We start from the raw sequence: 19,457 nt of genomic DNA, 5'->3' as shown, positions 1-19,457 counted from the left end.
TTTCTTTCTGAACAATGAGCGACGCAACCGGTGCAATTCAAAACACCCAAAAAGCTGCGCTCAAATTTCGCGTTATGGAGTATCGTAATCGTCCACTGTAATCTTAATTCATGCCCTATGAGCTATCCTAACATTCCGTGCTGAGCGAGTCCTCTAAATCAGCTATTACTTTAGCCTATAAGAGGGAAAACTGTCATCCACCCTAACGTAGCACGAAGCTACAAAGGAAACCGGGACGGGTTTCTCAGAATGAAAGCTTTGCAGTTGAGAAAAAATTCGTCCCGGTCCGGAATTCGAACCCGGGAACAACCTCTTTGTAGCTTCGTGCTATACATTCGGGTGGATGACAATTTTCCCCCTCACGACAGTTACTCCACATTGCTGGATTTCGCACAATTGATTTGCCATATTCTTTTAGACAATGAAAATAAATTAAGTCGGTTTGAAGAGACTGACATGTGTATAGGCCAAATAACAACTGGCAACCAGCTCATTACCCAAATATCACTAAATAAAATATTAGTTACGTTATAGCACGCGCAGCTTGTGAGGAATTTAACCCGCTCAGTGCTCGAGGCATTCCCATTTGTTAAGCATCCTGAGATGCGCTAAGTCCAATACGCTTCTTTTCATCGCCTACACCACCGCAGAACTCGGAGTCTATCGGCGCGACGGTCTACCTGCAGAACCTGACTCTTCAAAGTTCGGGGCTCTACAACTGCGAGATATCAGCAGAGTCACCTTCATTCCAAACAGTCATCGGAGTCAAACAAATAAATGTCATAGGTGAGTGATTCAATGCTTACTTAAACTATAGCCACGAAGCTATTACGACCTATTCAGCAAGAACAAAATAGCTGCGCAAGAGCGGATAATTCGAGATCACATCCGTACGAATGAAGCGGGATAAACAAAATAAAAAAACTAATTATAAGATGTAAAACTTTCTGTATAGTTGCATGTGCAGTTTGCGCCACACGCAAATGATCGCGGAATACAGTGAGGTAAAATGCTTTGAACTATCCACAACTTATCATATTCCGTTGTACGCACTTAACTATCACTGATGGGACCACAACATAAATTATTAATTTTTTTTAGTTCGGAACACCGGTAAATGATCGTAGAAGCTGCCATCGTAATGAGCTTACTCTGGGACAATTCAAGAGTGTCGAGTTACACGAGGGAGCGGATGGGGGGAAGGGTTTTAGTATGGGTAAATCTTCCGCGAAAATCGTTTAGAATCTCGCTCGTCGAGCGCCAAAAGGGAGCCATTATCACTCAGTGTTTGCAGGTGGCCTCCTTCCCAAGGATGACTGAAAAATAAGAAAGTGCAAACTGTACCAGACGTTATTCAGAGGATAGTTGTAAAACTTTCTTAAGAGCTGCGCTCGAAAATTCTTGCGGTAAAATACTCGTTAGACGGCGCTTCACAACTTCAAGTGTATAAGCGAAATTTTCTCTGGGGCATGGTGCTGATGGTGATGGCGGTGGTGGTGACGACGATTATTATGATGATTTCTCAGAAGTTTGCTTTAGACAAGGAAGGAAAGAGTGGAGAAGGAAAGGCAGGGAGGTTAACCAGTTCAGCACAACCGGTTTGCTACCCTACACATGGGAGCGGGATGAGGGGAAATGAAACATGGGGAGGAGAGAGAGAGAGAGCACATAGCACAGCACACACATCGTCAGTCACAGTCCGTCACTCTTGCGTGGTACGTGACATCACTGTCACAGCCGCTTGTCCAAGCCCGTTTCTTTTAAATAAGTAGCCCCTTCGTCGCCTTCAGCTGCGATGTCTTCTGTCGACGACACGTGAGAATCATTTCAATTGACATTGGTCTATTGTCAAGGTGCGCTATAACGGACGCCAGGGACTGTCTCGGAACATTATATTCAGGACAGTCGCATAGAATGTGTTCTAGCGTCTCCTCGCAAAGGCAGGCATTGCAAAAAGCGTTGTCGGCCATTCCAATGAGAAATGAATAAGATTTCGTGAATGCCACCCCTAGCCATAAGCGATAAAGCATAGTGGCCTCTCTTCGGCGGAGTCCAGTTGGCATACAGAGATGCATGAAAGAGGGCAGGTGGTATTGACGATTGCTCCGGTTGGTCTGGCTGCTTGGTGTGCACCATAGAGAGAGCGTGATCTCCTGTGCAAGCACTCGAAGTCCGTTGGCTGCGTCGGACCGTGAGAGTGGTATGGCCTCTTCCTGTGTGTCGTCAAGAGCTGCCCGAGGCGGCATTATCGGCGTCTTCGTTTCCTATGACGCCGCAGTGACTTGGAAGCCACTGAAATGTCACGTGGTGTCCTTTCTCATGTGATGTATGGAGCAGGTATCTAATATCGAATACGAGCTGTTCGTATGGCCCGCGACGCAAAGCTGATAGCACAGATTGTAGGGCTGCCTTTGAGTCACTGAAAATTGACCATCGTCGAGGTGGTTCCCGATTGACGAAACAAAGTGCAGCGCGAAGAGCAGCTAGTTCCGCAGATGTCGATGTCGTTGGGTGGTCAATCATGAAGCTGATGGTAATAGCTCTTGCTGGGACAACCACAGCACCGGACGAACACTGGAGGTTTGTGGAACCATCAGTATAAATATGCACACTGTCCGCATGCCTCTTATAGTAGAAGAAGCAGAGACAGTTGTTTCAGCACAGGTGATGACAGCTCAGATTTTTTCTTGATTCCTGGTACACGTTGATGTACTGTGGGGCTAATAAGACAGCCAAGGTATCGATGGTTTAGATGCAGCGGTGAAGCCCGAGGGAAGTTTGTCATTGTACTTGATGATAGTTTTAGAGAACGATGCTAGGCGCCTGTCTGAAGGTAGTGTTGCAAGGTGGTGATAAGGGGCACGTGCAAAATGTCTGATGTACGTTCTCAGGACTTCTACCGTAATGTGAGTTTGCATCGGATGGTCCCGAGCAATCGCAATAGTTGCCTCTGTTGACGTGCATCTGGGCAAACCAAGGCAAACTCTGAGTGCTTGAGCTTGTTCTGCTTGCAGAACACGAATATTTGTGTTGCAAGTGTTGTTCAGTACAGGTAGACTATATCTTAAAAAACCGAAAAAGAGGGCTCTGTAGAGTTTCAGCATTGCGTCTACTGACATCCCCCACATCTTTCCTGTCAAGTAGTTAAACAACTGGGAAGTTGCTGTCAGGCGCCGTTTCATGTAGGCCACGTGCGGGCTCCAAGAGAGGTCTCGGTCAATGATTACGCCAAGAAATGTTGTGTAGACAACATTGCTCCTTTCGATACCAGTACAGCTTTCCATGACGCTTGGCTCACACAATTTATCGCTGACTTGTTGCAGCCCTCCCAAGACACGGACCTCGCATCGAGGGCGCCAGAAGGCGATACAGAGCCGCCGACACGGTAAGCCTGAACTGCACGTCAGGAAAATCCAAACCGGCGCCGGTCCTTCGGTGGTTCATCAACGGTGCCTTGGTGACGGACTCCAACAGTCAAAGTGACCTCACGACTGTTAAGCATGCCGACGGTTTCGAAACGGTGTCCAGGAGGCTTCAGTTTGTGGTGACGGAAGATCTCTTCGATCGAAACGAATACATCAAAGTAAAGTGTGAAGTCAGTGTCCCGAATGTATACGTGATGAGCGACGAAAAGGTACTGCTAGAAAAAGCGCAGGACAGCGCAGTGGACGTAAGAGACGTAGACGACGACTGCCTGTCCAAGATTCTTTCCTTCATCACGCGGCTGTGGATGAGAGAAAACGACGGGGAAGACTGACCGAAATGGACGCGTGCAGCGCAACTCTTAATTACCGGAGTGTGTGTGTGTGTGTTTGTTTCTTCTTTTTTTTTTATGTCGAGCACTCAAGAAGGGGTAAAAACATTAAAATGTCCACATGCAGTTATATTTGCCCTTCTCTGCTGTGCACAAGCGACGGCTGCTAGAAAACGGCAGCACAGCTTTCAAGTGTCTTCATTATATGCTTTCAGTTTCTTTTTGAAAATGCAGCGTAACTTTCGAACGTATAAAATAAATATTGGAATACAGGACGCCCAGCGAGTTTTGGTCCAAGACTGGCATCTGGGACTCCGTGAACCACGTGGAAACGTCAACCTGTTGGCAAGGCCATTGCACTAATGAGCCGCTGACACCTATAGATTCTAGGCTGCTGCAGATACCTTCGCCATCTTCCATTCGTGATGATGATGATAAAAACCTTTATTGAAAAACAAAAAATCAGTAGCCCCTGCCCTGTCAAGGAAATGGGGGTAAGCGAAGCCTGTCGTGTGCTTCTTCGGTGTTCCGCGGAACGAATTGCACTGACGAGTACCACGTTGTGCTCGAACCACAACCGGTCACACGCGCTGGAGCTGGCTGCACAATTCCGGTTAAGGAACTTGCGTTGAAACCTGGCCGTCGCACCGGGAAAGTTGGCGCTAGCGTTGCCGAGGCGTGCACCACCGTTGTCGGGTTCCTGGAGGGCAAGACGACGCTGACGTTTCGCCTGGGCTTCGGAAGCCATCATGCTAGAATCGGCACGTCGACGACGAGCCCTTTCCTGTTCGAGTTCGCGGCGCCGTTGCTCAAACGCAGCCTACTCCTCGGCGGAACGCACCACGCGTGCTTTCCCATCCGGGAGCCGAAACTAATCTGAGGCGAGGGAAGCCAGGCGGAGCGCGCGCCAGCACCCTTTCCTTCGGTTTCCCACCCGCGATACACCAAACCATAGGAGGCTATGACCAAACGACCCTGATAAGTCGCGCGCGTCACGTGATACAGCGCCGGCGCAGCTTTCCCCGCACCTGCTCTTTCTTTCCTTCTTCTATCTTTTTTCTTTCTTTCTTTCTTCTCCCTGGCTCATACCCGCATATCCAATGCGGGTATGCGCCGCACGTAAGTTTTTGCGTGACTACAACGCCACCGAAACTTGTGAGCCAATACAAGCTTCGCTTGAAACGAGCTTGGTTTATGCGAAGACCGGTTAGGTCCCTAGTCCGGGACACCGTCGACAAAAGCCACTGCCTGTGCTCTTTCGACGAGGACTCGTTGCTCCTCGAGTGAGTGAGTGAGTGAGTGAGTGAGTGAGTGAGTGAGTGAGTGAGTGAGTGAGTGAGTGAGTGAGTGAGTGAGTGAGTGAGTGAGTGAGTGAGTGAGTGAGTGAGTGAGTGAGTGAGTGAGTGAGTGAGTGACAGAATTTTATTTAGGCCCAGAGAAGACGCAGGGGCGACCCCGTGCCACCCGGCTAGTCCCACGTAGGGACGCGCTCGTGCCACGGCTCCCACGTTCGTCGTCTTCTTCCACAGCTGGCTCCGTCGCCGCTCATCATTCCAGAGTAGACTTTCACTTCACTTCTGTCGTCGTAATAGGGAGGCCGCGTTTACGGGGGTATGAGCCATTCGTTGTCTTACGTAAAGGACAGATTTAATTTTGAAGCAATTTAATTTCGAAGAATCGCAAGCGGCAATGGCGTGCGAATACTGCTAACCACGCCGCCGAGCAAACTCGAGACATCGAACGCAAGCGACAACAGCGACGAGCAGTCGTACAACGCAACGAAAGGAAAAGCAGAAGGGAAGAAAAAGTAGTCGGTCAGGTACACAAACGACAAGCTTCGCTTACCCCCATTTTGTCGACACGAGAAGGAGACTGGTGATTTTTTTTTTCGGGCACTCAAAAAGTGTAAAAATCCCATTAAAATGTCCACATGCATATAGTTATATTTGCCAATCTGTGCTGTGCACAAGCGACGACTACAAGAAAACGGCAGCAAAATATCTTCATTATATGCTTCAGTTTCGTTTTGAAAGCGCAGCGTAGCTTTTAAACGTATAATATAAATATTGGAATACAGGACGCCCTGCGAGCTTTAGCCCAGGACTGGCGTCTGGGACTCCGTGAACCAATTGGAACCGTCAACCTGGGGGCAAGGGCATTGCACTAATCAGCCGTTGACACCTATAGCGTCTAGGGTGCTGCAGACATCTTCGCCATGTGCCAGTTGGGATGATGGTGACAAAAACCTTTACTGAAAAACAAAAAAAAACACATCATCTCACCCTACGGGCAACCATGGTGGGATGCGAAAGCATCGCGGGGGGTGCGCATCGAGTTTCCGTTTCGTTTCACTTGGCAACACAACCCAATGAAAGTTAGAGTAAGAGAATGTATTGAGAAGAGAGGAGACGTTTGTACGGGGTTGTTGCGTCTTTATTTAGAGATCGTACGTGATTCCTAGCGTCGGTGCGCGCGGTATCTTGAAGACGATGGCTTTGTGGTCGGTGAAGTGTAGCGTCAATGGGTCTTGCTGCAGAGGGTCGAGTTTGAAATTTGCGAAGACGAGGCCTATGCACGTTCCCCTGATGGTGGTGGGTTGCTTGTGATCTTGGGAAATGCATCGCAAAGAGTATATACGTCCTTCATGTGCTGCACCAGCCAATCGGTTGTCAGTATATGTCTACGTTGAAGTCCCCTGCGAGTATGAAGGGCGCGTGTCTGTAGGTCTTGGTGTACTCTACCATGCTCCTCGCGAGGTAAAGTTCGACGCTTTCTCTTGAGATGTTGGGTTTGAGATACAGCGTCATGACGACGATGTTGTTGTCACCGTGGAAGGATATAGTCGGACGGCCGAGTGCTCTCCGTTGTGCCTTTGAGTGGTGACCGGTAGGTATAGGTCCTTTGCGTTTGCGGTGAGAGTGCGTTTCACGTATACGGCGACACCACCGACTTGCCGTTGTGCCTCCTCGGTACACACGATCACGTCATAGCCGTTGATGGTCGGCCGTGCGGCGTTCCACGTTTCCGTGAGGCAGAGCACGTCCGCTTTGGTTATGACCGGGTCCCGTTCGATGTCCCTGGCGTGGGCGTTGAGGGACCGGCTGTTTAGAAGCGCCATGGTGAATTCCCTTTCGGGGTCGATGTCTTCTTGGAAAGCGCCGAGGTAGCGCTGCGTGACGGTGTCGAGACGGTGGTTGTCGAGGCGTTTGAATTCGTCCGCCATGTTCTTGTCTATGTTGTCGTTCTTGTGGTGGAAGCGATGGTCGGCCGAAGTGTTGGTCAGGTAGAGGTTTTGAATGTTAGTGCACCTGCTTAAGGCGACGTAGACGAGTTTCTGCGGGTGGGTTTTGGTGTAGTCGTAAACGATCGACGCGTAGGTTCCACCCTGGGACTTGTGCACGGTTATGGCACTCGCTTGAACCAAGGGGAACTGCGTCCGTTTGCACGCCACACCGGTTTTACGGTCGATCGTCAACGTGACATTACGTGGTTCTATGGGTACCCACGCCGCGTCAACTTCGTAACCCAGACGGCTGGCCTCGCTCACTGCGTGGGTCGATCGAACCTGCGCCGCGACACTTGCGCCGCCTACCGGCGTACCCTTAGAGAGAGAGGGAGAGAGAGAGAGTTATATGCAATGATTTGCGCGCCACACCTGTGGCGGAGAGGGGGAGAGGGGAGGAGGAGAGCGCACACCTGCGTAGGAGAGGAGAATGAGGGAGAGTTGCGCATGCACAGTATGGGTGCGGACGCCGCAGAACGGACACTGCCCCGAGCATAAGATGCTCTCGCATCTAAAAGAGCTTGGGTTATGGGAAGACTGTCAGGTCCCTAGTCTGGGACATCGTTGGCAAAAGTCGCTGCCCGTGCTTTTTCGACGAGGGCTCGTTGCTCCTCGAGATCCGAGCTGGACAGGGCCGTGCCTCCCAGCCCTCCCACGTTGGCTGATTTATTATGGCAATACTGCTGCTGACAAGCCCATGCCATATGGTATAAGTCTGTCGTCTGGCCACAAAATGTGCACCGTGCTGAAAACGACTCGAGCTCAATGGCGTGAAGCTCCCATGCCATATGGTATAAGTCTGTCGTCTGGCCACAAAATGTGCACCGTGCTGAAAACGACTCGAGCTCAATGGCGTGAAGCTTAGCTGGATTATTAAACGACAGTTTGTAGCCGACGGAGGTGAGACTCTTCTGATTAAGACCCTTCGTCATTTTGTGGAATAAAACGGTTCTTCTGCGCCTCACTTTGCTGGTTTATCGGTAGTTTTAAGGGAAAGCCTACTTATAATGATCTTCTCAATTAGCGAACTTATATTGTGCGACGAAGAAAATATTCTACCTCAAAAGCTTCGCTATACAAATACAGGGGAATGAAGGGGGAGAGAGAAACTGAACGTCGCGCGACGCTCTTCGCGGTGACGAGGTCTAAACTCTCGTTGCCCGCGAGACCAGCGTCCCCCTGCGGCATCCGAAATGCGCGACAGAAAAAACGCTAGGTGCCGCCGCCATTAAATACATAGCATTTTCACGTGGTGGTTCACGCTGCCTTGTGTGTGTGAGAGAGAGAGGCAGCGTCGATTACCGAGCCCAGCATCGCGCAACATGGGCCATCGCAAGGTGCTCACCGCTGCCGAAGAAGCCGAACGGAGAGCCAAACGTGCCGCTGCAGCCCGCGCAAGACGAGCTCGCGAGACACCCGAAAAGAAAGCCGCGCAAACCGCTGCTCGTCGTCGCCGCCGCCAAGACCCCGAGGTCCGGGCACGTGAAAGAGAAGCTTATCGTCTTCGCCTACAAGACCCAGCAGTGCGAGCCCGCCGGAATGAAGGCCAGCGTAGACGTTTTAGAGCGATCCGGCAATCGGAGAAAGCAAAGCGCAACGTCTCAGGTGTTGACCTTACCTGATCGCCGGGAGGCATCGCGTGACAGAGAGAGCCACGCGATGCCTCCCGGCGACAAGGGAGAACCACACGCATGGGAGGATCTGACTGGATGTGCTTCCAGTTCCTATGCGTCGACATCCCTAGACACAACTCCACAAATTTCTTTTGCAGACGTTTTTATGGGGACACCTAGTCTGTGCTGCATGCAGAGCCTCGAAGACATCGAGGTCGCCGCGGCATACATGTCGCCACCACACTGAAGAGAGGCGCCATTGAACTTCGACAAGCGAGATATAAACGTTGCGCTCGTTGTGGCGGGAGATTTCGACATAACGCCAGAGCCTTGTAGTCTACAGCAAGTAGTTGGTGACTGGCGCTTTTTAAAACGTGCACGGATCATTAAGGCTCTTTTCACCGCGGAATTCAATAAACTACGGGAGTTCTTTGTTCGTTCTGTCAATCACATACCGCACAGCACAGCGCAGGTGTTGAGCAGAATATGGATTTGAAAACGTACAGCATAGGGTCTCGCGTAGTACCGCATAGAGCATTGCATGGACTCGGCCTGAGCCCGGCCCGCGGACCAGGCTCGAGCCATACAGCTACAAAAAAAAAATTCTCTCACGCGGGCCCGGGTAGGCCCGGTATGCTAACTATGCTATTCGTTCTGAGAATTCTGAACCGCTGAGAATTAGCGTGAACAAGGAAGTACCACATCTCAACTTGATAAGAGAAAAGGAAAAAAAAAATTGCGTTGTATACGCTGTGCAAGCATTACATGTTGAACCAAAAGTAGATGAAAGCTTAATTCACTCGTGTTACGAAACACGGATACTGAAACTGTTGACTGAAAATTTGACGCAATTAAAATGAAGGCGAATAAAGCAAAAAAAGTTTCTTGTTTCACGTAATGATGTGGTTGCGAATGAGCCGTACCTGCTCCTGCAGAGGACAGCTCCTCCATGTGGCACAATGCTGAGGGCAGGCCTGCAGCTTCTCAACCCCGCGGCCCCAACTTTCGTCCGTGGCTCATCGTAAACGGCCATAAACAACAGTCTGGCATCCGAACGGTTCGCCTACTACTGGGCCACGGAACTCAATACCTGAAGCTCAGGTCACTTGCCTGTCCTGCTGACTCATGCAGCCCAGTAACAGACGCTACACTCCACCATCTCATAGGGTACCTTCAGACAACTCTGCAGCAGCACCTCGGAAGGGGTCGACTTCCCACAGCGCGCGAGCGGCCAGTCAAAGGAGAACCGCAAAGGAGAACCAACTCGTCCGCGACCAGCATCTCCTGGACTTGCTAGCAGTGGAGACGCGAGGATTCCATGGCAACAGTCGGTTACTTACCTCAGGATGCGGATCAACCACCGCCTCACCTGCATACCGGTCGTCAAGGCTATTACCAGGCAGGTGACTATAGGGATCATGAAGGTGTGCAATCTCCTCCTGCGGGGCCAAGGCTGGAGATGGGCCCTTCGCCTCTACAACACGGCTGCCAATTCGCGATTGATATATGCGCTGCCTATTATTGCCTTGTGCCCGGCAAGGATAAAACTGCTGGAGCTTCTTCCCCGCAGAGCTAGCCGGAAAATCTTCGGATGGCCAGATTCTCCAAGGTGGCTCCAACCCTGCCTGGCTGCAGTCGTCCTGTTCCCGATTTATTTATTTATTTATTTATTTATTTATTTATTTATTATTTATTCATTCATTCATTCATTCATTCATTCATTCATCCATCCATTCATTCATTCACAGTACCTTACAGGCTCCTCATCAGATAAAGGTGACCTGGACAAGAACATTGGCCTGAACCACGTAGACAAGATGTAGTACGACGGATTGGCTTTATTCGCCCACCTGCGGAACCGCGGCCATCATCACGCATGGGCTTTATGCAGCTGTATGCTGTTCCCGAGCCCCCAGTGCCATCCATCCTGCTGTCACTACCGCACGAGAGGCTGCTGAATGCATTTCCCTCGAGGGACATAACAAACGGCGCTCTTCAGCACTGCGCTCACTCTGGCGGGCAGCAGCCGCCAAACTACAAGACCAGCTGGAGAGCCACATCCTCGTATATGCAGTCCTTCCAGTTAACGAGGTGCGCGCCTGCCACTTGCATAGCCCGCTTCCAGACTTCCATTCTTGGCAAGCTCAACAGCTACAGAGATTGTATAGATTTCACCTTGTACCCGACCTGAGAGATCAGTTGGCGTTATACGCGACTCCCACCCCCGCTCTCCAATCCCTCCTACAGCCAGCGCACGGCAGATACAACGTAGCTACGTTGCACGCTAAGCTTTCCTTTTCGCGGCGATCCCGTGGGCGCAGCCATGTTTGATCACGTGGTGACGCGTCCATTGCTTGCCTCAACTGCCTCCGTTGCCTCCTTGTTTACAATGGAAGTGTATGACGCCGGCGCGGCTTAGGAAACCTGCTTTGGGAGATATCGTAGATGGTGACTGGGTGAACGACACGGAGCTTTGATCACAGCTTCAGAGAACATGCAAAAGCGCTTTCGGAGCTGATTAACATATGTCCAAACAGCGCAAGCAGCGTATATTGTGCTTGTTCTAAAAGCGGCGCTAAATATGTATTCCAAGCTATCCTAACATTCCGCTCATGAATTGAATCAGGATTAGTGTGTTTTGCTATTTGTACTTTTTTTTTGCAAATATTTTGAAGCAGCGGCTTGCCAGTTTCTGACTCAGTGAAGTTCCTCGGTGCGGTCACTATCTGATTATTTTCTGCCTAATCGCTCGCGGGTGTGCTCAGTTCCGATAGATTTGTTCCTGTTGCGCACAAGGCTTGAAACGTAGCTGTTCTGCACATTGCCATACCTTGTAGCAAATACGTATTATCGCGAGTAATTCGCTTATTCTTGTGGACCGTCACGAAACATTCAGCTTCGACCTTTCGTGCGCTATCGATGTAGTACCGTCACTTATTGTGCGTATATAGTGCGCCTATATTCAAGTGTGCGCCCATTCACTTATTCTTGACACGTCGGCGATAGAGTGGGCGTAAGTTTTCCTGCCATTTGGGATAGAGGTTTATAGATAACGTACGCGAAACTTACTATGACAGAAAGCGGCGCTACTCCCTTTGTCATTGTTTAAGGAGTGAAACTCACCCTTGCCGACGTTCTGGGGCTGAAGCCCTTCCTTTGAAGGTTAGCGATACAATGCTGGCGGATGAGCAAATTTATGTATCCTCGAGGAAAGCCGTACATCTGGAAGTGCCGGTAACACGTTCGGACAGTTGCAGCAGCGGTCCGCGGACTTGGCCTCATAGATTCATTCCATTCCTTAACATGCCAGTCACTATTTTTGCAGCCAACTACTGCACACGTCTTCAATCCACATGATTCAATCTAGCAAGATTGGAGTGCGTTAGCGAAAACTCGGTTGCATTTCCGACAGCTGATGGCACAGAAGCAAGGTAGAAGCGGCAATGGTTTCGTATTCGTGCGCGGTCGTTGAGGAGACGTATGGCGCGCCGCCGTAAGCGCCATCTCGTTTCTCTAAAACGAACTGCTCTGCGAAAAGGGTCAATAGGCCAACAGACTGCCCGTTTCCTTCCACTGGCTGCCCTCAAATGGAACACAGCTGAAAATGAGGAGGCGGACACATGACTATAAGAGCCGCACAGCGCATTAACTTGGGTCACCGAGTATGTTGCACGTGTGCGGCAAGCGAGGGAGCAATTCTCAGCGTTCGCAGGCACCGGCGCGCCACGCGTCCTTGTCTCGGTGGACAACTCGCGGACTTCTCGGCAGTGCCATTAGGTGGCGCAGCGTGTGCAGAAAGAAGCGCGACAGAGGAGCCCGGTTGCCGCATGACGCGTTCCACAGCGTTCGCACACACCGGCGCGCCATGTATTTCGGAGGCCACGCGCAGGCTTCGCAGCGGCACGCTAGATAGCGCCGTGTTCCTAGGGAAGCACGAAATCCTGCTGCAGTGCATTCCTCATACATAACACGTTTCGACAGTGGCTATACGTTGTGTCGCTATATTGATTCGATGCCAACTTAATACCATCTACAGTCATCGTGTGATGAATTCTGCCGCATTTTTTTTTTATTAGCCACTGACCCACCGCGGTAGCTTAGCGGCTATGGTGTTGCGCTGCTAAGCACGATGTCACATGATCCAATACCGGTCGCGGCGGCCATATTTCGATGGGGACGCAATGCAAAAACGTCCGTGTCCCGTGCATTGGGGGCACGTTAAAGATCTCCTTGGAGGTAGAAATTAATCCTGAGTCTCCCTCTACGGCGTGCCTCATAATCAAATCGTGGTTTTGGCACGTAAAACCCCAGAATTCATTAATTCATTGATTAGCCACTGAAGACCACCGTGGCATCTGTGCGATCCGCACACCAACTATATTTTTCGAGAACGCGGTGATACCGAGAGGTGCAATACGCTTTTCTTGCAGGGTCCTCTCCTGCGCTCACGATTTGTCACTGACTTACCCATATAGCCAGGCTCGGTCCCACATCATGGACACCGGCGGTCATGTGGCCATCAATTTCCTTTCAGTGGTTTTCCTTTCAGTGGCCCTCTGCAGCTAGCTTTACTGCCAACAGCACTTACGGGCTAGGAAGTCGGCTGAACGTACGTGTTCGTTGACAATATGCGCCGTCGCGCCAAGGGGGCTCATGATGTCAGAAATGCTACACGGAGTCCACGCCACTCGGATTAGGGTGGCAAGAGGGTGGCAGGGATTCACAGGTCACGTATTCACAAGGCATACTATCCCCCAGTATGTCCCGAACAATGCGCAGTAGCAGGAGGAGGAAGAAAGGCTCTGGCACAGTGGGTGTGACGTAGCGAAAGGCAGCCCAGGAGCGAATGCGTGCTCTTTAGAAACACCAGGTTCTGGTGGTGTCCAGAAACTCAACAGGCAGTACTTATGAACTAGGAAATGGACTCAACGTACGAGTCCGTCCTAAGGATTGCCGGCGTTTTTTGCAGCTTAAGAAGTCTAGAGGTTTTCAAGGTCCCATACCTCGGCTCATATGTAGTCTGCACAGTGCAATCTTCAAAAACAGAATCGCAGTCACTGGCTGTTTTTTTTTTCTTGTTTTTTTTTTCTTTTGTGCTAGGGTAGTTGATGGTGCTGCTCATTTGGTGGTAATTTTGGTTCACACTTATTCAAGTGGCCCATCACAAGTCGCGCTTCCAATAAGTGTTTGTCACTCAACTTCGTAGCTCCAAACATAATCAGTCAATTTTTTAGGACCATCTCCAAAGCTGAAACATGTCTTAATTTAAAGACATTGCTTGCACACCTAATTGTGTCTTGGTATTTACCTCTAATTACTTCCATTTAGTTTTTTTTTATTCATGCAAAATGTGCACCACAGCATTGGCATGAAATCACTGCTGCAGAACTTGCTAATTTTCACTTCCTTCATTGCATTAAAAACTACCTACTTATATTTATTAAATCATTCCTATGCTTTTAGCTACTTTCTGGGACAGATGTTTAAGAACATGTTGGATCATCTTGTATTTCATTACAGAATCTAGAGCCACAACAGCACCTCAGTCCATAAGATGATGTCAAATATGTGGTGCTTCCATGTTCCACACAGTGTATTTGCAGTCCGCAAATAGCCAGCAGCAGTGTGGATGCCCGTGAAAGGCAGACTGCACAAAACCACCTCTAGGAATGCGCCACGCCACAAGAAAAGGGAGACAAAAAATAGTGGAAGCAGGGGTTGTGACAAAAAAGAAGGTGGGCCCTTGTCTCCGATATGTAAGAAGGCAAAAGAGAAATGTCGCTTGCAGCTACTGGTCAAGCCTTCGAGCGGGGAGAGTAGCTCGCCTCATCGCACCATGCTGTCCTAACATTTCATTTGCTTCTACCTCAACTACTACTGAAATCTTAAAATTCTTGTTGTACTAGTACCTCCGGGTAGGCATTTTACACCTTTTAGTGTGTATAACTGAAAATTTTTGATGGGGCCTGCTGAAAGGCTCTTAAATGGCATGTAGATCAAAACAAAAGACATTCAGAAATAATGAAAGGAGATTCAACCATAATAGTATGGATGGTTTTCGTGCAAACAGCCACCTCCTTTCCCCAACCATGTCCCAAATTTCTTTGCAAATGAGTTTGGAGCTATCTAAACCTTAAAAACAAGAAAGTGATAAATACCAAAACTATGTTTTATTTTATGCATTAAAACTGCTTACTAAGCAGTTGAAAATGTTTCAGAAGTGCCGGAAAGCTTGGTAGCAGCTATCAATAAATTCAGCAAGTCAGTGCAACCATTAATCAGTGCTCTAGCTTCCCACAACATTCATCATCAACCTTCTTCGTTTCCATGCGCTTCTTCACTCGTTAGCTCAATGCAGTTGGTCTCTATCAGGGTGTCACACACCATCAGGTTAATGATGCTGTCTACTGCCACTGCCACGTTGCCACCTTCTGCTTGTGTGGACACTGCCACCACCTGTGGAACCATGTCCTCTTGCAGTTCCCCTTCCTGTAGCACCACACCTCCTTCCTCTGCTGCCTCGTATGTTTCCTCCGTATTCACTAGGTCGGGTAACAGGTAAGTGTGTGTGTCATCGGAAATGGCAGTTTGTGCTGCTCTGGCTGGAGTTGAGGCAGCGCTGGACCTGAATTGGCAAAATGCAGAAAGAAAGCACTGTTTTCATGTAACTCCTATTATCTGCATGTGGGAAAAAAGTAAAATTTCCATCTACTGTTTACCATTTACAAGTTTTTGAAGACAAATGTACACAGCAAAGATGTATTCATTAAAGTACACCTTAAAGATTGTTTCCTTTCAATTGAAGGATACGAAATACATTCCCTAAAGCCCAAATTCTGCAATGTGCATCTGTGAATGTGCATGTGTGTACAGCTGTGCATATCCATCTATTCACACGTGTGTGTGTGTGTGTGTGTGTGTGTGTGTGTGTGTGTGTGTGTGTGTGTGTGTGTGTGTGTGTGTGTGTGTGTGTGTGTGTGTGTGTGTGTGCACGCCTGTGTGTGTGCACGTGTACGTGTGTATGCGTGCACGTGAGTATGTGCGTGCACACAGATTACTAAGGAATTAACAACTGATTGACTGATGGTGTTTAACACGCCAAAGCAACACCTGGGCTATTAAAGGTGCCACATTGAAACCTCTGAATTAATTTTGACCGGCTAGATTCTTCAATGTGCACCTGAGCGAACAAGCACTTTTGAAGTCTGAACTTATGAAATACAGCTACCATGGTCAAGAATCGAATCAGCATCCTCTAGCCCATCAGCCCAATGCCACAGTCACTGAACCACTGGTGTGGGCAAAACAAAATATAGTAATGCATGTCATGAATGAAAACACAAAAACATGAATGCGTCACAAACGTGAAAGGGGTTATCACTACTCACGTTGAGCGCCTAGGTGCTGCAGGCTGTGCACAGACAAGAAGGGCCTTGTGGGCAGCCTGGAGATGTCTTCGCAGCTTTGTCTTGGAGACACAACCCTTGGAACAGAGGGGGCAAGTTTCCCGGAAGGCACGACTATGCTTGAGGATCGTGTGCTCTCGCAGTGTGCTCGCCTGACTGAAGCTGGCACTACACTCACTGCATGAGAACGGGCGCTCACCCGTATGCGTGCGAATGTGCGACGACAGGCCCAACACTGACACAAAGCTGTCCTGGCATATCTGCAAGCCACACATAAAGAATTTGCAATCACTTGTTATAAAACAAGCCTCCTCGCAACTGATTTTAGTAGTCGCTTGCAGTTCGTGCATGCAGATAAATGAAAAGTACAAAAAGGTGTGACTTTGCCTCCTTTGTTGACACAAATATCTCAACCAAGCACTTTACTTTGGCATGAGACATGCTGCTATACATTAGAGAGTCACTAGGGCTACGTTTTTTACCTAAACTTCATGCAGGCTCTTGAGGATGGATGTAGTACAGGGCAGAGGCAATGAAGTTTTGTGTTGCACTTGGCTGACAGCAGACTGTGGTCAAGCAAATGAAAAGTGCCAGACTCTTTACTTTGATTAACTTCGCACTCAGTGCCTGTGTATATGCCCTTGCCTGAACATTCCAAACACCAAAAGCTGATGTACAGTTGAACTCATAACGATCCCAGATATAACGATCTATCAGTTATATCGACCACATTTCACGGCATTTACGATTTTCCGACCCTGCCTATTGAAACTGTATCCAGATATAACGAACAATTTCAAAAGCGCCGTACTGTTACAGCAAACACTTCAAACTCAGTCAATGTAAAAGAATGGTGCACGCGTAGCTCCGAAGCATGGAAGCGCTACCAAACTAGGCGCATGACAGCCAACTATAACACTTCGCTATCGTATGCAGAATCGACTCGTGTTCTGCTAATAGTAAAATATATCACAGCCTCTCAAAAAAAAAAAAATGACGGCTGATGCGGTCATAGTAGTTTTGAAAAGGCAGGTGATCGGAACCGGCCGGGAGCTGTTCAAAGAGGCAACGACAACGCATTTCGCTTTTTAGATGACGTTTTTAACATAAACTTGCAGTTAGATGCACAATAGTGCCAAGAAGAAGAATGAAGGTACTGAAAATTTTATTTTTGGATCAAAGTGGTGTCGAATCGTAACTGCCGACACCAGCTACAGTGCCATTAATTATGTGGCATTTTGAAGGGCGAGTACACATATAACAAACTACTGATACAACGACCACTTTAAGCGGAACTATAGAGTTCGTTATACACAGGTTCAACTGCACTAGTTTTCTTTCAGTAACAAATTTAGACAATATCTGCAGCTAACAACATTGCAAATGTGCAGCACAAAAAGACAACTTTGCTGTGAATGTAACACAGTGGCAACTCTGAAATAACCAGCGATGACAATAATTTTACGTTGGAAGATAAGGTCTCCTTCCTCCGGGACGCATGGTTGTGTCAGCACCTCATATTGCCAGTGTACAGTGGTGCCAGTGACGAACTGAGATTTGGAGCAATTTTTGGAGCAGCAAAATCTCAATTTTGGAGCACTTTGGAGCATCCAGATACAGATTTCGGAGCACATTGGCGCTAATAAATTCCAGCTGCTGGACACACCCTAAGCTATTTCAAACACTTAAAATTGACGAGCGCTATTCCAGAAAGTATTTGCTTGCTGTAAAACAATCTTGCTCTGCCTCTAAATACATCAGTTTCCCTTTAATTTAAATGAAGACAACAAACCTGTTCACACAGTGTGCTGTAATTAGTTTATTTCAAGTTGAGTGAAGCTGCTCAGATGTTGCCTTTTACATCGTATGACTTTTTCATTGACAGCTGACACTTTGTTATGTTTTCAGCAAGGCTCTAGCATCAGTCAGAAACACCTGGCCAGACTCAATGTCATTAATTCTTTTCTGAGCCAGGCCAGCCTTGAGCCCCTCGTAATGCTCAGTCATTGCTTCAGACGACACCAGGTATTTTTCAATGGTCTGTTTTTCCTCGTAAAGCTGAAGCCTCTGTTCAGCAACTGGCCAATTCACAACTGGCGTCGACCGATCATTTCAACACCAGCAATTCAAACAAGCTCGATTATTCGGACTACTTTGAGGCACCATCACTGGCCCATAAATTTAAAGTATAAGTGCGAATGAAATTTCGGACACCTTAAGGTACGCCATTCTACATAATTCGGACTACGCCTGCACGACTGCGTGCTAATTTGACCGCCGAGTTGAGCGGAAATAGCAATATTTTGGCGCTGATACGTCGCTGGCATCGCCGCAGCATGGTGGTCGGCCATGTCGCCAACACCTCCTGGAAACCGAAACTAGCGAAGCCATCCAGCACCGACCGCATCCAAACCGTCGGGCAAGCGAACTCTGGCAAGCCATTCAGGAATGCATTCGGGTTGGCTCCCCGCGTCCAGTGTTTATTCATTGACGTGTAAACTAGCGACACGGTTGCGGCGACTTAAGCAGTTTAAGCGACGCCGACTACACCCTCGATGTCTCCGCCGCCGAAGACGGTGACTGTTAAAATAAAAAAATGCCGTCATTCGGCTATGATAGTGCGGTCGACTCCTGCGCGGTGACCTTGTAGCGATGCATTCCGCTCGATTTTATGTGCCGCCTTTATCATAGACCGCGCTCTGCCGGCTGATACCATATAACGCAGGCGGAGCGCCGCTCTTATACCACTGACGAAGTGCAAGGAGTGGCAGCTGAAAAGGCATCGCTACAAAATCGTGGTCCTAGCTGTTGCCAAAGGTTGAAGATTCGGTGCATGCATCAATTGTACTTTTGTCTATTTGTGGCGACAGCATAACAATGGTAGAGATACGGACTGACCAGATCGTAGGCAAGTGTGCGTGCGCGCAGGACCGCGTTGACAAACTTCGGCTTTATTTTTGGATGATCCCTTTCTGGGATACTTTCACTTTCGCGACATTTCGCACGACTAGCACTGGACAAGTCGACGGATGATAGCGTTCCTGGCACACTACCAAGTATGCCGACGCTGACGCTAGTGACGCGAAATCCCGCGAAAGTGAACGTATCCCCGAAAGTGGTCAAACGAGGATAAGGTACTTTTTTTAGCCACTGGCGGAATAAATTCAGTTCTTTTCTGGCGAATTTGGTTATTTCCGACTCCCAATTATTTGCACTTTTAGGCGGTCCCCATCGAGCCCGAATTATCGGTCACCGACGTATACGTAACGTGAAGTTCGGTTTGTGAAGCCACTTTAGTCATGCGCGCTATGCACGTCAGCGGGCCACTGCAGCCACACACATAATGCGCAGTCGCTAATTTTGGCGCACTTCGCCAAAATGTGGGAAAAGTGTAATTAGTG

At 48.8% G+C, this 19,457-nt stretch overlaps 2 protein-coding genes across 3 annotated transcripts in view; one reads left to right on the top strand and one right to left on the bottom strand.

Annotated features, from left to right (window-relative positions):
- LOC125939641 (uncharacterized) overlaps nucleotides 1–3,805 on the top strand; it is a 46,057-nt gene extending 42,252 nt beyond the window's left edge. Inside the window, exons 10-11 of the mRNA XM_049666414.1 lie at nucleotides 651–786; nucleotides 3,324–3,805. Coding sequence (XP_049522371.1) covers nucleotides 651–786; nucleotides 3,324–3,757 — 570 coding nt within the window. The 3' untranslated portion in view covers nucleotides 3,758–3,805. The remainder of the gene's footprint in view (nucleotides 1–650; nucleotides 787–3,323) is intronic.
- A 9,970-nt stretch (nucleotides 3,806–13,775) lies between these two features.
- The window catches only part of LOC119449873 (zinc finger protein 668-like), a 38,741-nt gene continuing 33,059 nt past the window's right edge, over nucleotides 13,776–19,457 (bottom strand). Inside the window, exons 19-20 of one of the 2 annotated variants that reach the window (XM_049665493.1) lie at nucleotides 16,039–16,316; nucleotides 13,776–15,275 (exon numbers count right to left, since the gene is read on the bottom strand). In XM_049665493.1, the coding sequence (XP_049521450.1) occupies nucleotides 14,960–15,275; nucleotides 16,039–16,316 (594 nt within the window). In that variant the 3' untranslated portion in view covers nucleotides 13,776–14,959. The remainder of the gene's footprint in view (nucleotides 15,276–16,038; nucleotides 16,317–19,457) is intronic. The other variant, XM_037713155.2, reaches the window with a different exon arrangement.

This window comes from Dermacentor silvarum, chromosome 4 (genome assembly GCF_013339745.2).
Source record: "Dermacentor silvarum isolate Dsil-2018 chromosome 4, BIME_Dsil_1.4, whole genome shotgun sequence".
In the NCBI taxonomy this organism is placed as follows: Eukaryota; Metazoa; Arthropoda; class Arachnida; order Ixodida; family Ixodidae; genus Dermacentor; species Dermacentor silvarum.
This window is presented reverse-complemented; position numbering and strand designations above follow the sequence as displayed.